General features: G+C 40.1%; 3 protein-coding genes across 8 annotated transcripts; 2 read left to right on the top strand and 1 right to left on the bottom strand.

Annotated features, from left to right (window-relative positions):
- Positions 1–248: 248 nt before the first annotated feature.
- On the top strand, positions 249–6526 carry ccdc77 (coiled-coil domain containing 77). 4 transcript variants are annotated; one of them, XM_033634777.2, is made up of 12 exons: positions 249–340; positions 2366–2414; positions 2729–2915; positions 3034–3176; positions 3640–3736; positions 4478–4568; positions 4679–4770; positions 4964–5112; positions 5337–5595; positions 5691–5816; positions 5934–6086; positions 6220–6526. In XM_033634777.2, the coding sequence occupies exons 2-12, from the start codon at positions 2380–2382 to the stop codon at positions 6364–6366; spliced, it is 1479 nt and encodes a 492-aa protein (XP_033490668.1). In that variant the 5' UTR covers positions 249–340; positions 2366–2379; the 3' UTR covers positions 6367–6526. The 4 variants fall into 4 exon arrangements, with proteins under 4 accessions (XP_033490668.1, XP_033490667.1, XP_033490670.1 ...); XM_033634776.2 differs by having other exon boundaries at positions 269–363; XM_033634779.2 differs by having other exon boundaries at positions 269–363; positions 4682–4770.
- Positions 6527–7486: 960 nt separating this feature from the next.
- hdhd5 (haloacid dehalogenase like hydrolase domain containing 5) lies at positions 7487–14635 on the top strand. Its single transcript, XM_033635310.2, has 8 exons — positions 7487–7845; positions 8282–8497; positions 8584–8696; positions 9219–9312; positions 9398–9431; positions 9545–9719; positions 9802–9990; positions 11568–14635. The coding sequence occupies exons 1-8, from the start codon at positions 7735–7737 to the stop codon at positions 11986–11988; spliced, it is 1353 nt and encodes a 450-aa protein (XP_033491201.2). The 5' UTR covers positions 7487–7734; the 3' UTR covers positions 11989–14635.
- On the bottom strand, positions 13165–18570 carry rab19 (RAB19, member RAS oncogene family). Of its 3 annotated transcripts, none has more exons than XM_033635314.2 (5): positions 18376–18570; positions 17761–17855; positions 16969–17157; positions 15724–15907; positions 13165–13689 (listed from the first exon to the last, which is right to left on the bottom strand). In XM_033635314.2, the coding sequence occupies exons 2-5, from the start codon at positions 17809–17811 to the stop codon at positions 13415–13417; spliced, it is 699 nt and encodes a 232-aa protein (XP_033491205.1). In that variant the 5' UTR covers positions 17812–17855; positions 18376–18570; the 3' UTR covers positions 13165–13414. The 3 variants fall into 3 exon arrangements, with proteins under 3 accessions (XP_033491205.1, XP_033491206.1, XP_033491204.1); XM_033635315.2 differs by lacking the exon at positions 18376–18570 and adding an exon at positions 17981–18355; XM_033635313.2 differs by lacking the exon at positions 18376–18570 and having other exon boundaries at positions 17761–17945.
- Positions 18571–18576: the final 6 nt, after the last annotated feature.

The following is an 18576-nucleotide window of genomic DNA, read 5'->3' on the forward strand; positions in this document are numbered from 1 at the left end:
ATTATCATGGTTGACGACCAAGGTACCTTTTACTTGTTTCTGGTTTCTGATTGTGTCAGTTATTCCCAGAAAACAAACGGTTAAAAGGTACCTTGGTCATGGTTGACTCTTACTTTAATCGCAAAAAACTTCAGCTTACCCTGACTGCCTCATGAGTGACATTACAAGTTATGTGGTTATTTTCTTGTTTCATCAATTCACACAGTAGCTTAGTCCGTCACTGGAGGGCAACATAACTCCAACTTCGCTCCAATTTCCCACGAAGAAGAAAAAGAGGCGTAGACTTCCGGGTTTCAAAAGCTTGATAGCAACGAACAACTCTGCTGCCCTGACCGAAGAGGTGTGTGTTTTGGGAAACTGTGGGTATGTAAAATGTACTAGTATGTAAGTAAAAACACCAGAGATAGAATTATTATAACTATATTGTTACACTGTTATTTGGTGACTTCATGTTCGCTAAATCTGTAGTTTAACTATCAGCATATCATGACAGAGACAAATGTTATATTTGCAAAGGGAATGGAAGTGTTTATTTTGTGTTTCTCATATAACGTTAGTGACGCTATAACTTCTGTGTACACAACTGAGTCGAGTTGTCTTTTGACTGAACATGTGTTTAAAGCTTTAAAAAGTGCAACTTCAAAGCTTAGTAGACTTAGTTTTTAAACGTCCCGCTCCCCCTGGCGCCCAATTAATGGCAACTGAAATGCAGGGTGAACATCAGGTTGTTTTGTACTGTGTGTGTTACACATTTTACTAACTTACCTGTTACTTGTCCTGCACAGACCATAACCTAACAGCTATATCCAGACACCTCTTCGGGATTATTGGCAAATCCCACCAAGAATTGTTTAGTAATTATATTCGTTTATTCAGTGTTTTATAACATAAAACACTGATCAAAAATAGTTTCGAATTAAAAATATTATGGATTTCCTTGGAACTCAAGTGATATTTGTTACAGCTGAGACTACACATCACTGATTTAGCAAGATGAAACAAAGAAAATGCATAAAACAAGAACCTATAACAATCTTAATGAGTGTAAAATATGGCAACCGTCTTGTAAGGGACTGTTCTTTACTTGTCAGAAGAAGGGATGGCTGGGGGATGGCTTTATATTGTTTTGTTTTTTATTTATTTTTTAACCCTCCTCCTCCTCAAAGCTACAGATATTTTCCTTGAGGTTCCCAGAGTGACTTGCAGAAAATCCACGACCCTCCCACCATCTTAAATTAGTTGTCAGATTTTTAAAACTAAAAGTTGAAGAACAAATTCTGGAGTTTAAAAACCCTCAGTTTCCCACTCTTGTTGTGCATACCTGTTAGTCAGTGCAAACTCTTTTTTTTTGCCAAATTTTAACAAGGTGTACCTCACACCTCTCTCATATATATTGTTTTTCTTCTTCCTGTAATGTTCTTTTGGTTATGCCACTCTCTTCATTGTTGGCCCTGCAGTGCTGCTATTGTGGCTATTGACCTGTTGCACACTTTGATATGTTCGTACTCGCACTTCAGTTTTTATTTGCAACAGTTTAATTTGCACTACTGTATTTTATTTGCACTACTTATATTACAGTTTTTATTGCACTTTTTATGATTATCTCCTGGGCTAGTGCAACCTTGAGGAGCTTTTATTCTTTTAGCCCTACCTGTTATGATGAAGATGATGTATTCATTTCATCCAGTAGTCCTGATTGCACAATTATGTTATTCAAATCTGCGTCTTGCTGTACTACAGCGTTGTCTACTCTGTGTCTTGTTTGTATATAATCGTTGTATCTGCCATGCAGCTATGTCGCACTATGTGCCCAAAACACATTTCCTGTTTGGGACAATAAAGAGATTTGGTTATGTTTTTTTTTTTTATCTTTTTTTTTTTTCAGAGGGAAGCGTTGGTTGTTCATGATGTGTCCAAAAATGTCACAAATTTTAAAATCTAACTATCATTTCTGTTTTTCTGTTGTAAATGCTGTAATTTTGGTGATTTTTAAAGAAAACATACTTTCCAAACCTGCCAGTGGGCCCCTCCCCAAAGCCAAACTAAAGAGGAGGGGGTGCTAAAAAAATATTTGACATGCCTCCCCCTTCTTTGCACCACACCGTTTCCTCTCATAAATAACAAACCCTAATATATAATATATTTAGCTAATAACAGTTTCTCACAGGGGCACCCCCTAGATGACATCTCTGTGTTAACATGTGTATTCTATATATAGCTGGCTCCTGCTCACCTTACTTGATATGCACATCTTTGTCTGTGTGGCTTGTTGTTATTGAGTTGGCTACAGAATTCTTCAACTTCCAATATCAAAACTTTTTTTGGTATTAGTGACAGCCACTTATCTTTTCACTTTTGTTTTCAGTGTTTTGTGCTGAGATGGGATCTCCAACAAAAGATGCAACACCACACAGGTGAGATTATACAGTCAACACACAGGAGGACACACAGTTTTTTGTGGTCTGTCTGCAAGAGAAAATTTGTTGTAGCACTGAGAGTGTCCATTGTGAAGAGGACGTAATGCTTTTAACTGTAATCTCCCCGAATGAAGCTTAGACTTATAGTCTGGTTCCCCACTGTTACAGTCCTAAGTCTGATTATCCCGCATGGATTTAGTCTCACTCAGTAAGTGGGTTTAACTGCCTGGGTAATCATTCAGTACCGCTGTTTCTAAAATTTGCTGAAAATATATACTGCTTATGCACAGGACTTTTTTTTTATACTTCAGAGCCAACAGGCGTACCCCTGGTCGAGAGCCTGACTCCCCACTTCCCCCCATCAATGAGCGGCTGGCTCACCTGCGTCCTTCCAGGGAGCTACTGGAGTTCTACAGACAGAAGATCGCCCAGTTTGACGGAGAACACGAGGAGCTGCTGCAGATGCTGGAGAAGTACAAAGGCATCACAGAGGACCAGGTGAGATGCAGCTAGGAGTCGTATGTGATTGCTTTGTATGTAACGTTGCTTTTCAGGTATGGGAGGGTATATTTGCTGGTTTTTATTGATCTCGTCTCCATCTTTAATATCCTCTCAGCATAAACTACAGTGGGAGGTACGACAGCGCGAGGGAGAGATTGCAGAGCTGCAAAACGCACTGAGTGACATGCAGGTCTACCTTTTCCAAGAGAGAGAACAGTCTCTTCGGCTTTATGCAGAAAATGACCGACTTAAGATCAGGTGGGTGCATGGTTAATGATGAAACCAGCAGATATTTTAACTTGTTAGGAGGTGAAGCGCAGGTGTAATTAACAACATTAATGGGGGCTTCTTTCCATTTAGGTGTTCCAGATCCATGACTCTGTAATAACTCTGCTATAATGCATGTTTAATCACTGACAGGGTGCACTGTGACACTTTAATGGATTGGAAGCATCATTAATGTTTGTAGTTATACCTATATTACTTATGATTATTTTAAGTCCTTACATACCCATGGTGTATCCATACAGGTGTTTTACTCGCTGATCAGACCTCTTCAAAAGGCTGTACAGACATGCACACTGTTCTTGACTGACAGAGGTCTAATCAGCTTGTATAGGTGTGCAGAGCCTTTAATATGTCTCTGCAGTATTGTGTTATCAGATTTTTTCCTTAGCACCTCTGTACATGGAATTATCTAACCTAAGTCACTGTTGTACAGGGAGCTAGAGGACAGGAAGAAGATCCAGCACCTTCTTGCCCTTGTGGGTCCTGACGCAGGAGAGATCACATATTTCCACCGGGAACCTCCTCACAAGGTACAGATGTTAACCCCATCATCAATTTCTGAACCCATCAGCTATCAGTCCTACAACGATAAGCCTCTGGGGGGCAACAGCGAGTATTTCAACCAATGTATTCAACCCCTCTTGCTCTCCACATGGACCTTTTATCGGCATGTGTTTTATAAGTACTACTCAGAGTATAAACAGAAACCAGAAAGCTTCTGATATCAAGATCTTGTCCTGTTGCCTTCAGATTGTGCATACATATGCAGATATCTGGTTATAGAAATAACATCCTGACTTGTAACACACAGGTGCAATTAACCACCCTATAAATGCATGTACACCTACATGGAACAGAGACCGTGTTTATGTGATTAGTTATACCTGTATTTTTCCAAATATCTGCAGTGGAAAAAAGTTGACTAACCCATTACGTCACAACAATGTCATTTTCCTACATTTTGAAACTGATTTTTCATTGAGTGTCATTACTGTATTTTGTTCCACATATAAGCAAACTGATGAGGGAATACTCATTGCTTATTTCTGCCATTTACCTGTGCTGTATAGAGCCTATAAATTGCTTCCACTCCGTCACATTTATCAATTACAATAAAACTAGAACAAATATGAAAGTTTTCTCTTTCTTTGTGGGTTAACAAAAAATGAGTTTATTCAAATGTGAAATCAGTGGTGTGTGCCAGGAAAAAAAGACAAGACAAGATAAAATCAATGTTTTGAAGATGACTGTATATCATCACTGTATTTCAGGTCACTGTCACACAGAGGAACGTTGAGTCCAGCTTGGAGGAACATCTCAATCTTAGGCCAACAAAGTTAAGACCTGCTTCAACCAGGAAAGGTTTGAAAACATTTTTTTGCAAATGCCTTTTCTACATTTATTATTATTTACATTTTGTCTAATGATTAAAGAAATATTTCAGTGTTGATGTCTGTTCATGTCTGTTTCAGCAGAGAGTAGCAGGAGAACAAAATCAGCAGACAGGGTAAATGGAGAGAGCCTGGAACAATACAAGAATGATAACCAGACGTTGTTGCTACAGGTAGGTCCAGGTGTCCACTTCCTGAATGCAGGTAATGGGATTTATGCGTTGGAATTTCTCACAAATATACTTACACATCACAAGTCAGTAGTCCTTTTTATGACCGAAATGTCTAACAAATGGATGTTTCTCCTGTCTCCATGGTTTTGGTGATGAGTGCTTCAAGCTATTATTTTTGTGGGTGATGTTTCAGGTGGAGGCTCTGCAGGCTCAGATGGAGGAACAGACCCGTCTGGCTAAAGAGCAGGTAGAGTCTCTGCTGGAGGATCGACGGATTAAAACAGAGGAGGCACAGGCACAACGGCAGAGAGATGAGGAGCGAATCACAGCTCTGACTGACAAGTGAGTCTGTGTTTTTTGTTGTTCACCACTACTGTACTACCTACAGCTGAGTGTATTTTAGGAATGGTGTTCTTTCAACACCCTCTTTCATGTTATGAAAGATGGATCATGACTTATTTTACATTTCTCTGTGGTTATACTCATCACTTTTAATGATAAGAAATCCATTCATTAGCCTCACTTCAATGTGTAACTCGCCATTCTTCTCACATGTGACCCCTCAGGCTCCAGCGAACCCAGAACCTGTTGTATGAGAGCACCAAAGATTTCTTACAGCTAAAGTTTGACACACGGACTCATGAGAAGAGCTGGATGGTGGAGAAGGACCGGCTGCTGAGGGAGCTGGACACCTGCCACAACCGTCTGAGGAAGACTGGGTCTGCTGGTGCAGAGCCGGGCCGAACGTGGCAGCCCAGCAGCAGCACAGCCCCGCTTCTCCGGCTTCAGCCAGAGATACAGAAGACACACAAGGAGGAGCTAAAAGTAATATTTGTTTATTTTTTTCTGAAGACAATCTTTCCTGTTTTTTATTTTATTTATGTTTTTTATGTACTTTATAAATTAATCTATGTCATCAGGCAATGCAGGAGGATCTGAAGCAAGCCCACCGTCTGGCAGAGATGTACAGGGAGCAGTGTACTGCAATGGAAACAGAACTGTGCCAAATCAGAGAGGAGGGTGATGTGGGCAGGGAAATATTTAAGGTACCACAGTTGGACCAGTGCTTATGTCTGTAAAATCTTCATACATATCTCTGATTGATTGTTTATATTTTATGGCGAGCCTCAAGTTTCTCGTCACTGATATCTTTATGTGTGCAGGAGCGTTCAGACAAAATGGCCAAGCGTCTTCAGCTGATGACTCAGCGTTATGAGGCGCTGGAGAAGAGGAGAGCCATGGAGGTGGAGGGCTTCAAGACAGACCTGAAGAACCTCAGGCAGAAATTCAAGGACGTAGAAAAACAACTCCTCAAGGTCATTATTCCTTCCTAAAGAAAAATACAGAGAGAAATAGTTTGACGATTGCGGCATTCAGCCTTGCTTGCTGCTGATATTGTGGTTAATATTTAACCCGTTTAACCTGATGTATATGTATCCACTGTTTCAGGTTACTCTGAATATTGGGCCCAATCAGGACTTAGCCATTCTGCATGAGGTACGTCAGACCAACAGCAGGACGAAGAAGGTTCAGGGTGAGCTGATGGCGCTGAAGGCTAAGATCTATGGACTGGAAAATGAGCTGAGATTCAGCTGAGGACTGGACTGTGCTGTTTACATTCTGCATATAGAGGACAATCTATGTGAGGTTTGTCCCAGTTACAAATGTCTGTGCTACTGTGTGTATCACTGAAATGTATAGTTAATGTTATGTATGATTTGTACTTTGGCCTAATAAAGATGTTTTGCTACAGTGATTTTAAATGACTGACCACCCGGTTGTTTACTTGAATTAATTCTACACACAGCGACAGGCTTTTTCACAGGAGACATGAATGATGGATCTGTTTTATTCAAGTGTCCAACTAAGCAGTGACAGTGTGATGTGAGTTGGCATGTACAGTATGAGGACCCTCAAACTGAAGCATCTACATGTTAAATTCAGCCATCACTCATTTTATTATTTACATCTGTGCTTTTTCTAACATATGTCTGGAAATACTTAGTGATCACTGCTCCAGTTATAACATTATATCATGGTGTTAACTACAAATAATAACCTGTTACCTGTCAAAAAAATGGCACAATTTTCATCAGGGAAAAAGTTTTGTCTGAACTTGTTTCTGTTCCTTCACTTAAGCCTTTAACTAGCTCTGACTTTCCAAGTATAGGTCTAACACTCTTTCTTTTTACACTTCACGCTACTCTTTTAATATTTTAACTCTTTTAAAATATTGTATTTTACTTGATTTTATGATTTTTACTTTTTATTTTTACTTATGATGTCTATTTTCAAGTTAAGTCTCACTGCTTATAATGCCCTTATTGTAAAGCACTTTGTGCAGCATTTCTTTTATAAGAGGTGCTTTATAAATACTAAAAACTACTAATATATAAACTATGTAGGTTATAAGAGTTAACAGGAAAACCAGCATGTGTGAAATAGCCCCAGTAAACCACAATTACAATCAGTTTCACCTGACTTTATTTTCATTTATGAATATTACTACAATACACTCAAACATAATGTATTATGACATCTTACGTTTAAGTTTAAGTTATGTTTATAATATTGAAATCAAAAGCGTTCATGTTTGAAATGTTGCAGTTAAGTTTCAATTAAGAATAATTTAGTAATTGATTCAGTTTCAATTTTACAAAAACTGCAATCATGAACAAGCCCAAGTGTTTCCGGTATGTAAACGGAACTGCGCATGCTCATACTGTGTAGTCAGAGGTTGCTGTTTCTGTGTACTGAATGGAGGCAGCTTCACCAGCAGCATGAGGAGATAGTACATAGTTAAGTATTGACCGGCTCGTATTGTTTGACATACCATGACCCATTTCTTCAGCCGCCACATTTGCTAAGTAGACAGTTACCGATAGCTTAGCTAAAGCTAAAGCTAGCTCAGTTTTGTGTGTTGTTTACCCGGCTTCTGTGCGCAAGTGCCTGGACTGTGGAGAAATGCAGAGAGTGAGGTCCTTAAAAACCGGTTGGCAGCTGCTGAAAACAAGCTGCGAAGGAGCTGCAAAACTGGTTGTCACCTCGCCTTCGACCTCACGAAATTATAGCCATGTAAGTGGATACCTTATTCAAACTGTTTAAATTAAGATGGAGATGAATGGAGACATGTACTGTTTGTCTTTATCACAGCTGGCTGTTTCACTTTATGTGTGTCCACTTTGAATGAGAAGAAATGTGACTGCAGGAAAGAAACACGCTGAAGCTAATCACAGCACACACTGTTGATTACCTCACTGTTGCGTTTGGCTCACCACACATTTACAACCTCAGTTATTACTATCTTATTCACACTGTTCACTTATCAGTGAATTATCTTCTCCTATAAAACTGTGGTGTATAATTTATATACTCTGGGAACAAAGTCTCAATTCAGTTCACTGTGTCTGAAGTGAAGAGATTATAACAAGTGCTCTGCCTGTAGTATCACAGCAAGTTAATGAACACCCTATGTTTTTTATCTTGTACATGCCACCTCTCTCTGGCCCAGCTCCCTCCTCAGGGCTCCGGCTCCTTCGGGCTCCTCTTTGACATAGATGGGGTGCTGGTGCGGGGCAGGACGCCAATCCTTGGAGCCAAGCAGGTCTTCAGGAACCTGGTGGACCGCAATGGGAAATACAAGGTGCCTGTGGTGTTTGTCACCAATGCTGGGAATTGCATGAGGCAGACCAAAGCAGAGCATCTGTCAGAAATGCTTGATGTGGAGGTAAAGTGGACATTTAACATCAACTTGCACCTCAGCTTGATTTGTTTTGTGTTTTGATCTCTGATATTGATCTTTTTTCCCCTCAGGTGTCTCCAGACCAGGTGATGCTGTCCCACAGTCCTCTGCGAATGTTTACCCAGTTCCACAAAATGCGCGTGCTGGTGTCGGGACAGGGTCCTGTGGAGGAGGTCGCTCACAAGTATCCTGTCTTAAATCAGGGACTCAGCAGGGGTTTCTGGACTCTCTTTGGATGTTGACCTTAGAAGGTTGCATGTTCTGTTGATTCAGTTTATTTTTGTTCACATTCCACTTTGTTATCAGTTTTTAATCTGTGTGCCCTTTGTTCGTTTTGCTGTCCGACTGTCTCAGTGAGGCCCTTTCATAGATTTCTAACGCTGTTTTTATCTGTCATGAGGGATTTTCTGTTTTTCCCACGTAGGGTTTGTCATTCATTTAAGACATGTGGATGTTTGAAGCCTTGGATTTCCATTCTTGCTTTCTTTTCTGAACAAATCTCAGAATAACCCACCAATAACTTCCCAATGTATAAAGAAATATATTAGTTTATACCTCAGGAAACAAATTACAGAATGAAACGTTCCCATTGCAAGTAGGTGCTATCTGTGATTCTTTTGTTAGACAGAAGTATTTCCTTCATGTGTGTGTTTTGTGTCTCATCATTTTCATCACCTTTGTTTGACTTAAATCCACCAAACTTCAGCCTGGGTTTTCAGGATGTTATTACTATAGATATGCTCAGGGAGGCATATCCTCTTCTAGATGTCGTCGATCACGACAGAAGGCCCAAAGGCAGTGTAAGTACTATTAATGTTGGAGCCAGTTTATGTTCAGTTACAGATGAGTGAAACATCTTATCAATTCGTGTATGATGTCTTACAGATTCCCCCCACCAAAGGCTTACGGCCAATAGACGGTATGTGTACACACGCATTCATTGTAGCTATAAGTGTAACGCTTCATAATTATGAAATCAGGTACAGTATGGCTGGCTTTTTTATTATTTCCGTCACCTGTTTGTTGCTATAGCTGTCATCTTATTTGGTGAGCCAATCAGATGGGAGACCAACCTCCAGCTTATTGTTGATGTGCTCCTGACAAATGGAAACCCAGAAAATACCTGGAGTTCGCAGCAGTACCCTCACATCCCCGTCCTGGCCTGTAACATGGACCTGCTGTGGATGGCCGAGGCGAAGAATCCAAGGTACAGTATGTGTGGGTGTCAAAAACACACACCCTTAAACATTATTAAAAGTGTTATTATACTGAACGTCCCTGTTTCGTAGGTTTGGTCACGGTATGTTCCTGGTGTGCTTGGAGAGCTTGTATAAGAAGATCACAGGCAATGAGCTGAAGTACAAGGCTCTGATCGGGAAACCCAGCGTGGTGACTTATAACTACGCTGAGCTGCTGATTAGACAGCAAGCTGAGACACTTGGCTGGAACACACCTGTGAAGAGGCTGTATGCTATAGGGTGAGCGACTCAGTCAACTCTGGATTTTTAATCCCACATTTGACACTTAAAGCTGTAGTTGGTCATTTTAAGAAAAATAACTTTTTGTTAGATCTACTGACATGACATTGACACAGCGGTACAAGACAGATAATACGTGAAGAAAATCATGTCCCTCTGTTTATGATTCTTCTGCCTTGTAGTGCTTGTAATGGTATTACCGCACATGAATGAAAACAACCAATCGGAGCTGAGGAGTCTCTAATGCAGCTGTCAGTCATATATAATCATATATCAGTCACAACTTGTGACCCAGCTGGACACCAATGTCATTAGAAGTTGATAGCTGGTTGAATTTAAGTTGTGACATCGGATGACCAAAACCTAACGTCAGGACAGTGTCTAATGCCGACATAAATTTGACGTAGAATACTGACCACATACATTAATTTCTTAATTTTCCATAACCACGTATCCTGTTGGGGGTTGCGGAGGGTCTGGAGCCTATCCAGGTTGCCAGACTATCACAGGGCTAACACATAGAGACAGGCATACATTCATGCTCACACACACACACTGACTCCTATGGCAAATATAGAATCACCAGTTAACCTGACGTGCATGTCTTTGGACTGTGGGAGGAAGCCGGCGTAAACCCACACTGACAAACTCGGGTGACAATGCTAACCATTGCACCACCGTGCTGCCCACTGACCACATATGAGGTTGATATTTTGTTAGTTTGTGCGTTCTTAAGGAATCGAAATCCAACATCCATACGTCTTATGCAAACTTCATCATAATGTAGAATAACAACAGTTAGTCGTAAGGTATAGAGAACAAAACCCAACGTCTGCAAAACGTCATAATGTAAACGTCCACACATGAACTTCTGATGTCATTAGACATTTAAAATATTGCCAACCCCATTTTCATTGCAACCAAAATTTAAATTCTGTCTGACATAAGAGTCCAGCATCTTTCTGACATCATACTGATGTCCGGTGCCAGCTGGGGAACTGCGGTCAAACTGTGAAACTAGGCAGCGCTGATCAAATATGAATTTTATTACTACATTGCCTATTCGTGGCCTCAGATATATAAACATTTTAGTGTACTGTTTAGCTGTAAAATGAGAAAGCTTTTGACCCAGACACCATTTTGGAAACAGTGCAGCCGAACACACAGCCTGGAGCAAAACCTTCTCATTTTACAGCTTAACAGTACACAAACGTACGTTTCTGAAAACATTTTAGGACAGAAATAGGCAACTGCAGATTCTGCAGAACAGAATCTGGATTAATATTTGATCAGAGCTGCCTAGTTTGACTGCAGTTCACGAGCTGTGGTTGACATGATTGACAGCTGCGTTACAAACTCCCCGACTCTGATTGGTTGTTTTCCATGAGCTGCGGTAGAGACTATCTGTCTCTGACAGCTTTAAAAGTTATGACAAAGTTATAAACACTTTAACTATTTATAAAGGTTACCAACTTCATCTTTAAGAATTTTGCTGTTTGTCCTTTTGTCTGACACAAAAACTTTGATTTGAAGTAAAAGCTCCTTTTAATGTGTTGTCACTCCATCTCTTTTTATAGTGATAACCCCATGGCTGATATATACGGCGCCAACCTCTACAACCGCTACCTTCAGGCTTCTCGGCGCACCAAGGCCCAAATGCAGGCAACGAGTGGCGGAGGAGGTGTAGATCCCTTGGCAGAAACCGTAGATGCCCAAAAAATGACATCATCAGAACTAGGTGGAGCGTCAAGTGTGTTCGGGGCAGAGGAGGACCTCCCCGAGGGGTGCAGCTCCATGTTGGTGTGCACGGGAGTATACAGCAGAGACCAGCAGGAGCTGCCCTCGGACACAACGCACACTGTTACAGAGCAGCAAATCTTCCACGGTCACAGGGACTTCCGCTTCGACCCCGTCCTCTTGCAGCCATCCTTTGTGGTGCAGGATGTGAAGGAGGCAGTGGAGCTGGTGTTTCAGCAGGAAGGCTGGCCTCTGGAGTAGGATGAGTGGCTCTCAAACTGTGGCTTCATCTCACAGCCGTCCAGTGAACAGCTCTAATGACCCTTAACTGGTAGTATAAAAAAACTAGAGTGTTTTGTTTGTTTATGCCCCTGATCATCACAGGGGAGGTGTGGCTGTTTCAGTGGCTTGTTGTTCTTAGAGATTTTTATAAAGTGCCACAGAATAAGCTACAAAAAGCAATAAAAATGCAGTTTTAACACTAGATGTAGGAAAGTTACACCCATTTTAAATCAGTCATGCACACACACACATCATTGTTTCCAATGGCACTACGTACTACCTGTATATGTCAAGTTTATCTACTGCTTCGTGTGTCTTTTCTTGCCTTTGTACGACAGTCCGTATCAGCTTTCTCTTTTTTTAACGCTCATGGATTAAGAAGTGTCTGGGTGTTGAGTTACATGTATTTTTACTACACTCTGACTTTTATGGAGAATCTGTAAGTTCATGGGTGAGAGTTAAAAGAGAGTTACACCTTAAACTGGATAATGTTCAGATCGATTTAGAGAGAGCTCTATAAAAACACATCTGCCGGTTCACCTGTGACATATTGTCCAGATAAAGATGGATTTTATTCTTCGCACAACTTTCTACCTAACTGGATCATCTTGCCTTTTTAAAATGCACCCCCACCCCAGCAGGTCTTAACTAGTCCAGTCCTGGTGTTTGTTTTTACTGCTATCATATTTCAGCTTGATTTGTTTTTAAGGTAGGGTGAATGCGTAACCACTAATGCCAATGAGATTAAGTTTCCAGGTTTAATTTTAGTACCTCATTGGTTTTGATTTTAACCTCAATCAAGAGTAGGGTAATTTTATTTTAGTATTAATTTGTAAAAACTGTTAGAACGATACAGAATGATATCACAGTTTCAACAGGAATGGAAAAAAGGTGCTATTTGTCTGTTAAATGGTTAAATAATGAATGTTTTATATGCGTCTGTAAAAGAGGACTTTTGTGGGAGGAAAGACTGTATTTGCAGTTGCAGCACCATCGAAAATTACACAAATTGCTGGTTTGTTATATTTGTAACTGACAGGTCTCACTAAGTGTGATTTGCAAACGACTTAAAATGTACGTTAAAACTGTGGTAATGTACTTGAAAAAGCCATACTGTGCAAAGGAACGATTAAAAAGGATGAAAAAGACACAGAGTTGCTTGTCCACTGAAAAATTGTGTATACTGTAGTACAGTCTTAGTACAGACTTGCACCAGTCACTGTCACACTCAGCAGCAGTTATCCTCAGGAGAAAATTACAAAATACGCAACTGTGATTTAAACGTTACTGAATCTACTAACTATAAATATTAAAAGTCAATGTGTACAAAACTTTCACACACTCACACAATGCAACATAAGTAGTCTCTCCTAAACTACAACAATACATCCCCACTTCAGTCCGTTCAGCATCCACACTTTTTATCTGAAGACGCAGCACCGTGAACAGGGTGGGAGCTGTTACTTAACATAAACTGAGACGAGTCTTGGGAAATCTCATCTATCATGGTCATGCCGTTGCGCGCCAGCAGCTCCCTGGCCATGAGGATGAAGGCCGCCTCGACGTTCTGAGCCTCCTTGGCTGAGGTTTCCAGAGCAGCCAGCACACTGTTGTTTTCTGCCAGAGTGCACGCGTCCTCGAACAACACCTGCCTCTGAGCCTGAAGGTCTGACTTGTTACCTGCAACGACAAACAGGAAGTGTTGAAAACAAAAGTGGAGCAGGTATCTGTGCAACTATGATGTTATTTAGAGCTGAATGTTCTGACGACAAAATGTCTTTGGTCATCATCATTGGACGATGCTTCACAGTGCAGTTGGACATTGACATGAAGCATATTGCAAAAGCAACCAAAGACATTTTTAAGGCAAAGAAGTGGAATGTTCTGCAATGGTCAAGTCATATCATCTGACCTGAATCCAATTGAGCATGCGTTTCTCTTGCTGAAGCCAAAACTGAGGGCAAAACACCCAAAACACAAGCAGGAAGTGCAGACAGCTGCAGTAAAGGGCTGGCAGAGCATCACCAGGGAAGAAACCCAGCATCTGATGATGCCTATGTGTCCAACACTTCAGACAGTCATTGACTGTAAAGGATTTGCAACCAAGTATTAAAACTGACTGTTTAATTGATGATTATGTTAGTTTGTCCAAATACTTATGAGCCCTTAAAGTTGGGGGACTGTGTGAAGAAATGGTTGTCATTCCTACACGGTTCATACTACATTTTTGAAAAAAGCCTTAAATGAAAGCTGAGAGTCTGCACTTTAAGCAGGTATTCATTGTTTCATTTAAAACCCATTGTGGTGGTGTACAGAGCCAAAATGATGACAACTGTATCATTGTCCAAATAATTATGGACCTGACTGTATTTATATCACTTGTTTTCTCTGACTAACAGTACAATCCCCAAAATATTTAGTACTCATTCAGATAGACGTGACAAGCAAAAGCATCAAATCCTTACACTTAGGAAGCTGGAACCAGATAATATTCAGCAGATTTGCTTAAAAAATATCCTAAACATTAAATTGATTATCAAAATAGTCGTGTAATTTCCTGTTAGTTGATGTATTGTTTAATTGACTGATTGTTTCATCTGAACAGACCGACAGTCCAAAACCCAAAGATAAAGATTTTCAGTTTACATTGACTCTTCAACTATCTGAACAATTGAGTCCCTGTCAGAAAATATAAAAATTAAATTATAGAGCTGTCATTATTTTTGTTTTATAAAAAGTGGCTTTCTGTGTGTGGTTTTTGCAACATTTCCTTTGTCCCTGAGTCAGATTTTGGACATTCAACCCTGCTTAATTTTGATTTTAATATTGATCTCATATTAACTTAAAATACAAATGACACATAAATATACTCACTTATATGAAAATCGTGTTCATATATTAGGTTTATTTTATTTTATTTTATTTTTTGTTCAAAAAAACAAAAACAAATACCAACCAACATATATTAGTATTTTATTTTATATTATTTTATTTTATATATATATAAAAAAAAGAACACCTGTTCCTCTGGGTCATTTCCACAACACTGTATAAGACGTAAATTTATTTAGTTTTTTTTTTTTAGAGTGTGTATAATTGGTAACCACAGCAATAGCTATGTCACATATATACATATGGCAGTAGGACAGTTAGCTCCACAAAGGGAACTGAAATAAGAGGAAATCAAGGTAATATTTCTGTTACATCAATAATATGTATATTAACTGCTATTTCCAAACAACTCATATTTCCTTTGAATGTGCAAATATTAAGAAAAACAACACTTTATGTTGTGCATTTTGTGTATATTTAGTGCTAAGGCTACAACATTAGCAAGCTAACTTGGGATTTTTTTTTTAAAATGTGACAAAATATTATTTCCAAAACAGTCATTTCCATCACTTTGTTTATTTTACTTTGATGAAAAAACATATGGCAATTGAAAAGACAATGCCAGTGTTATTTACTGAAAACGTTGCAGCAATACATTTCTCTAAATTTGTGTTAGATTTTCTAAAAGTTTGCAGACCAAAATGGACCATAGCTGATGAATGATCCTAATAAAAGCTGAAACCAGAGTATGATTGGAGTTACTGGTTGAGAGACTGATTGTCTGTCAGACAAAAAAGGTTAAGAATCACAGGTGTATTGTGTCCATGAGTCCAGGAATATATATTTAGGGTTTACTGACCAACTTATTTTCACTCCTCTTACCAATGAGGATCAGCACCACGCTGGCAGCTCCAAACTGCTCCACCTCCCTGATCCAGTGGGGAACAGATTCAAACGTGGCGCGGCGTGTGATGTCGTAGGCCACCATGGCCCCGTGGGCACTGCGGTAGTAGCTCTGAGTAATTGTGCGGAAACGCTCCTGTCCTGCCGTGTCCCACACCTGCATCTGCATAAACACAAAACACAGAGCAATCCAATGTGACTCAAATCAGGAGTGTCAACTTGATTTCAAGAGAGCCAGACCAGTAAAACCTTGACTATAAATGATACCTCCAAATTTTCCACTTTCTTTTAGTGTTGAGAGGTACATTCTGAAAACGTTCATCCATTTACAAAACAGATTATGAACAGCCTGAGATGTCTACTACTCCCTGTCATTACATATTTTGCCATACATTTCCACTCCTGCTTAATAATGCTGGCATCACCACAACAAACTAAGTGGAAAATACTGAGGAAGCAGGTATAGTTATCCCCTGCCTTACAAACCATTTACAGATCAAGAGTTTTGGCAGGGCCTTAGCAGAAGGCAATTTTGTTTTAAGACAGAAGTCTGATACAGATTCTTTTGTACTGAAGCTGCTGACTGACAATATTTTTGCACAATGTTCAGTATCTTTAAATATGACCACAGTAAGTATTCATTGTTTTTTCAGTGTGGAAAAGCCTCGGAGGCAGTGAAGTAGGCTGCTCACTGTTTGACTTACTCCTGAAACCTTGCAGCCCTTAGCCTTTAAAAGTACATTAATATCAGGTGTGTTAAGGTGTGTTTGACATCCCTGACTTACATGGTTGCAAAACGTTACAAAATGTGTGTTAAATATCTCCATAACATACTTCATAAGTCATTCAGACATGCTGTGACTGAGCGTTTTCAGTCCCTTTGAGCAACGCTTGTGTGTACAGAATCTCAAACTAATTAGCATAACAAGACATGCATGCAGTTAACAAATTAACACACCCAGAAAGCTAACACATGGATGATGACATCTGAAGGAAGCAGTTAGCCACTCCTCTTTCTCATCAGGAAAAAAATACTGATCAACTTTAAGAACACAGATCACGCATTAATGTTTTTGTTGATATATAAAATATACCAATAATCAAATTAAATGATCCCTAATGTATGTGGAAATGATTATGCATTAACAGGTGTGATTTATGTGTATGTCTGATAAAAACTGAACTTTGAAATGAGAGAGAAGAGAGCAGGTGCATGTCACTTACCTTCACCCTCTTCCCGTCGATGTCCAGGGTGCGAACAGTAAAGTCCACCCCGATGGTGTTTTGCTGCTTCTCGATGAATATCCCAGACTTGAAGCTCTGCACCACGCACGTCTTCCCCACATCTGAGTCCCCAACCAGGATGATTTTAAAAAGAAAGTCGAAAGAGTCCTCAATCTCCGGCCCGGCAGACTGCATGGTGAAGGGAGGAATATATACACAGAAAACACACACTGAGGCTGAAACACTAGATCCGAGGCCTCTGTGCCTCTATGCAACAGAACTGGTTCTTTCCAAGTTGTGTCAATAAAAACTGAGACTATTTACAGAAACAGCAGTCACATCCTTGTCAGTAAAAAAAAAGGGTAAAGCAGATTTATACCAGCTGTAGTGTGACAGTTCATGTGGCTCAAGCTGAATATATGTGATCCACAGGTAAAGCTGGCACAGTAAGATTTAAAAAAAACACTACAAATTATGAAATACTCTGATATATCCAGGTTATATTCCAACAGCTTGCTTCTTCTGTCATTCAAATACTCAGAAAACAACTCAAAAATCAACTACATGATCCCATAGCAGAGGATTCAAATCCATCTTTCTATCCTGGAAGTAAAAATCAGAATCAGAAATTTGTTTCTTCTTCATCCTGTGCTTGTTTCCATGTCTACGCTACACTGTCGCATGCATTGTTTAAGTCTTAAACAAGTGTAGTCCACACCGCTGCCCTTTAGACTGTCACTCCTTGTGCCCTCCACACTTTCATTCTCATACAATTACAGACACGCCTCCTACCTGTCCTGGTAGGTGTGATCTCCAACTGCCAGCCCACCTGCACCACTGCATCTTGGGATAGTTTTCTACTCCGGCTCTGTAACAGATCACAATACCTGGGAAAAGCAGAAATAAAACTTGATGACCTGAGATGTTCATTGCAAAAAGTACTGACTTATGCATAAATAGATTTAGACATTTTGAGCTCTAGTTGATTTTATAACTAACTGGTAAGACTTACCCTTTACCAAGCGAGAGGTACACAGAGAGCCAACGTGCCGGAGGCTGACTTTGAACAGAGCTGTTTATCTTTATGAATACAGGTTTTGCTTACAAGACTCAGTGAGCAAATATCCCTGAGCAAACAGCTTAAACCTCCAATTGACAGAATGTAAACACTTGACATTTGTCTTAACAGCTGTCCTTTGAACCCCAGTGTTTTCTGAACACGTAAAAAACGCCTCACACCATTAGCCCCCTTGCTGACTACTGTCAACTAACACATTCCACAGCACTCAACAACAGAAAGGGGGTGTTAAGCACAGAGTAAGCATGAACAAAACACCAACACACATTGAAAAGATGTGGTTTAAGACAGGATGCTCTTAACAAAACATGTAATTGAAATCATTTTACCTCAGGCTGCACACATTGAGATCACAGTGAGATGTTCACACAGAATGAGCATACGGCTCTCAATCTGAATCAGTCTCTCTCTCTGCCTCTCTCCGTCCACCCCCTCACTTGTTCTGTCGTCATCTCAGCCCACAGAAGAACAAGGCACAGCTGGACACAGAACAATGTGTGAGTGTGAGGGGCACTTGACCAGGCCGGGTC

The sequence above is a fragment of the Epinephelus lanceolatus genome, chromosome 5 (genome assembly GCF_041903045.1).
Source record: "Epinephelus lanceolatus isolate andai-2023 chromosome 5, ASM4190304v1, whole genome shotgun sequence".
In the NCBI taxonomy this organism is placed as follows: Eukaryota; Metazoa; Chordata; class Actinopteri; order Perciformes; family Serranidae; genus Epinephelus; species Epinephelus lanceolatus.

Bases quoted from the DNA above. Each gene is read 5' to 3' on its own strand.
- ccdc77 (XM_033634777.2), top strand. From the start codon at position 2,380: ATGGGATCTCCAACAAAAGATGCAACACCACACAG. The intron at 5,596-5,690 runs GTAATATTTGTT...CTATGTCATCAG, and splicing joins CACACAAGGAGGAGCTAAAA to GCAATGCAGGAGGATCTGAA. The intron at 5,817-5,933 runs GTACCACAGTTG...TTATGTGTGCAG, and splicing joins TGGGCAGGGAAATATTTAAG to GAGCGTTCAGACAAAATGGC.
- hdhd5 (XM_033635310.2), top strand. From the start codon at position 7,735: ATGCAGAGAGTGAGGTCCTTAAAAACCGGTTGGCAGCTGCTGAAAACA. The intron at 8,498-8,583 runs GTAAAGTGGACA...TTTTCCCCTCAG, and splicing joins CAGAAATGCTTGATGTGGAG to GTGTCTCCAGACCAGGTGAT. The intron at 9,313-9,397 runs GTAAGTACTATT...GATGTCTTACAG, and splicing joins ACAGAAGGCCCAAAGGCAGT to ATTCCCCCCACCAAAGGCTT.
- rab19 (XM_033635313.2), bottom strand. From the start codon at position 17,922: ATGCATAAGTCAGTACTTTTTGCAATGAACATCTCAGGTCATCAAGTT. The intron at 17,158-17,760 runs GTAGGAGGCGTG...TTCACCATGCAG, and splicing joins GATCACACCTACCAGGACAG to TCTGCCGGGCCGGAGATTGA. The intron at 13,690-15,723 runs GTAAGAGGAGTG...TTGTCGTTGCAG, and splicing joins CGTGGTGCTGATCCTCATTG to GTAACAAGTCAGACCTTCAG.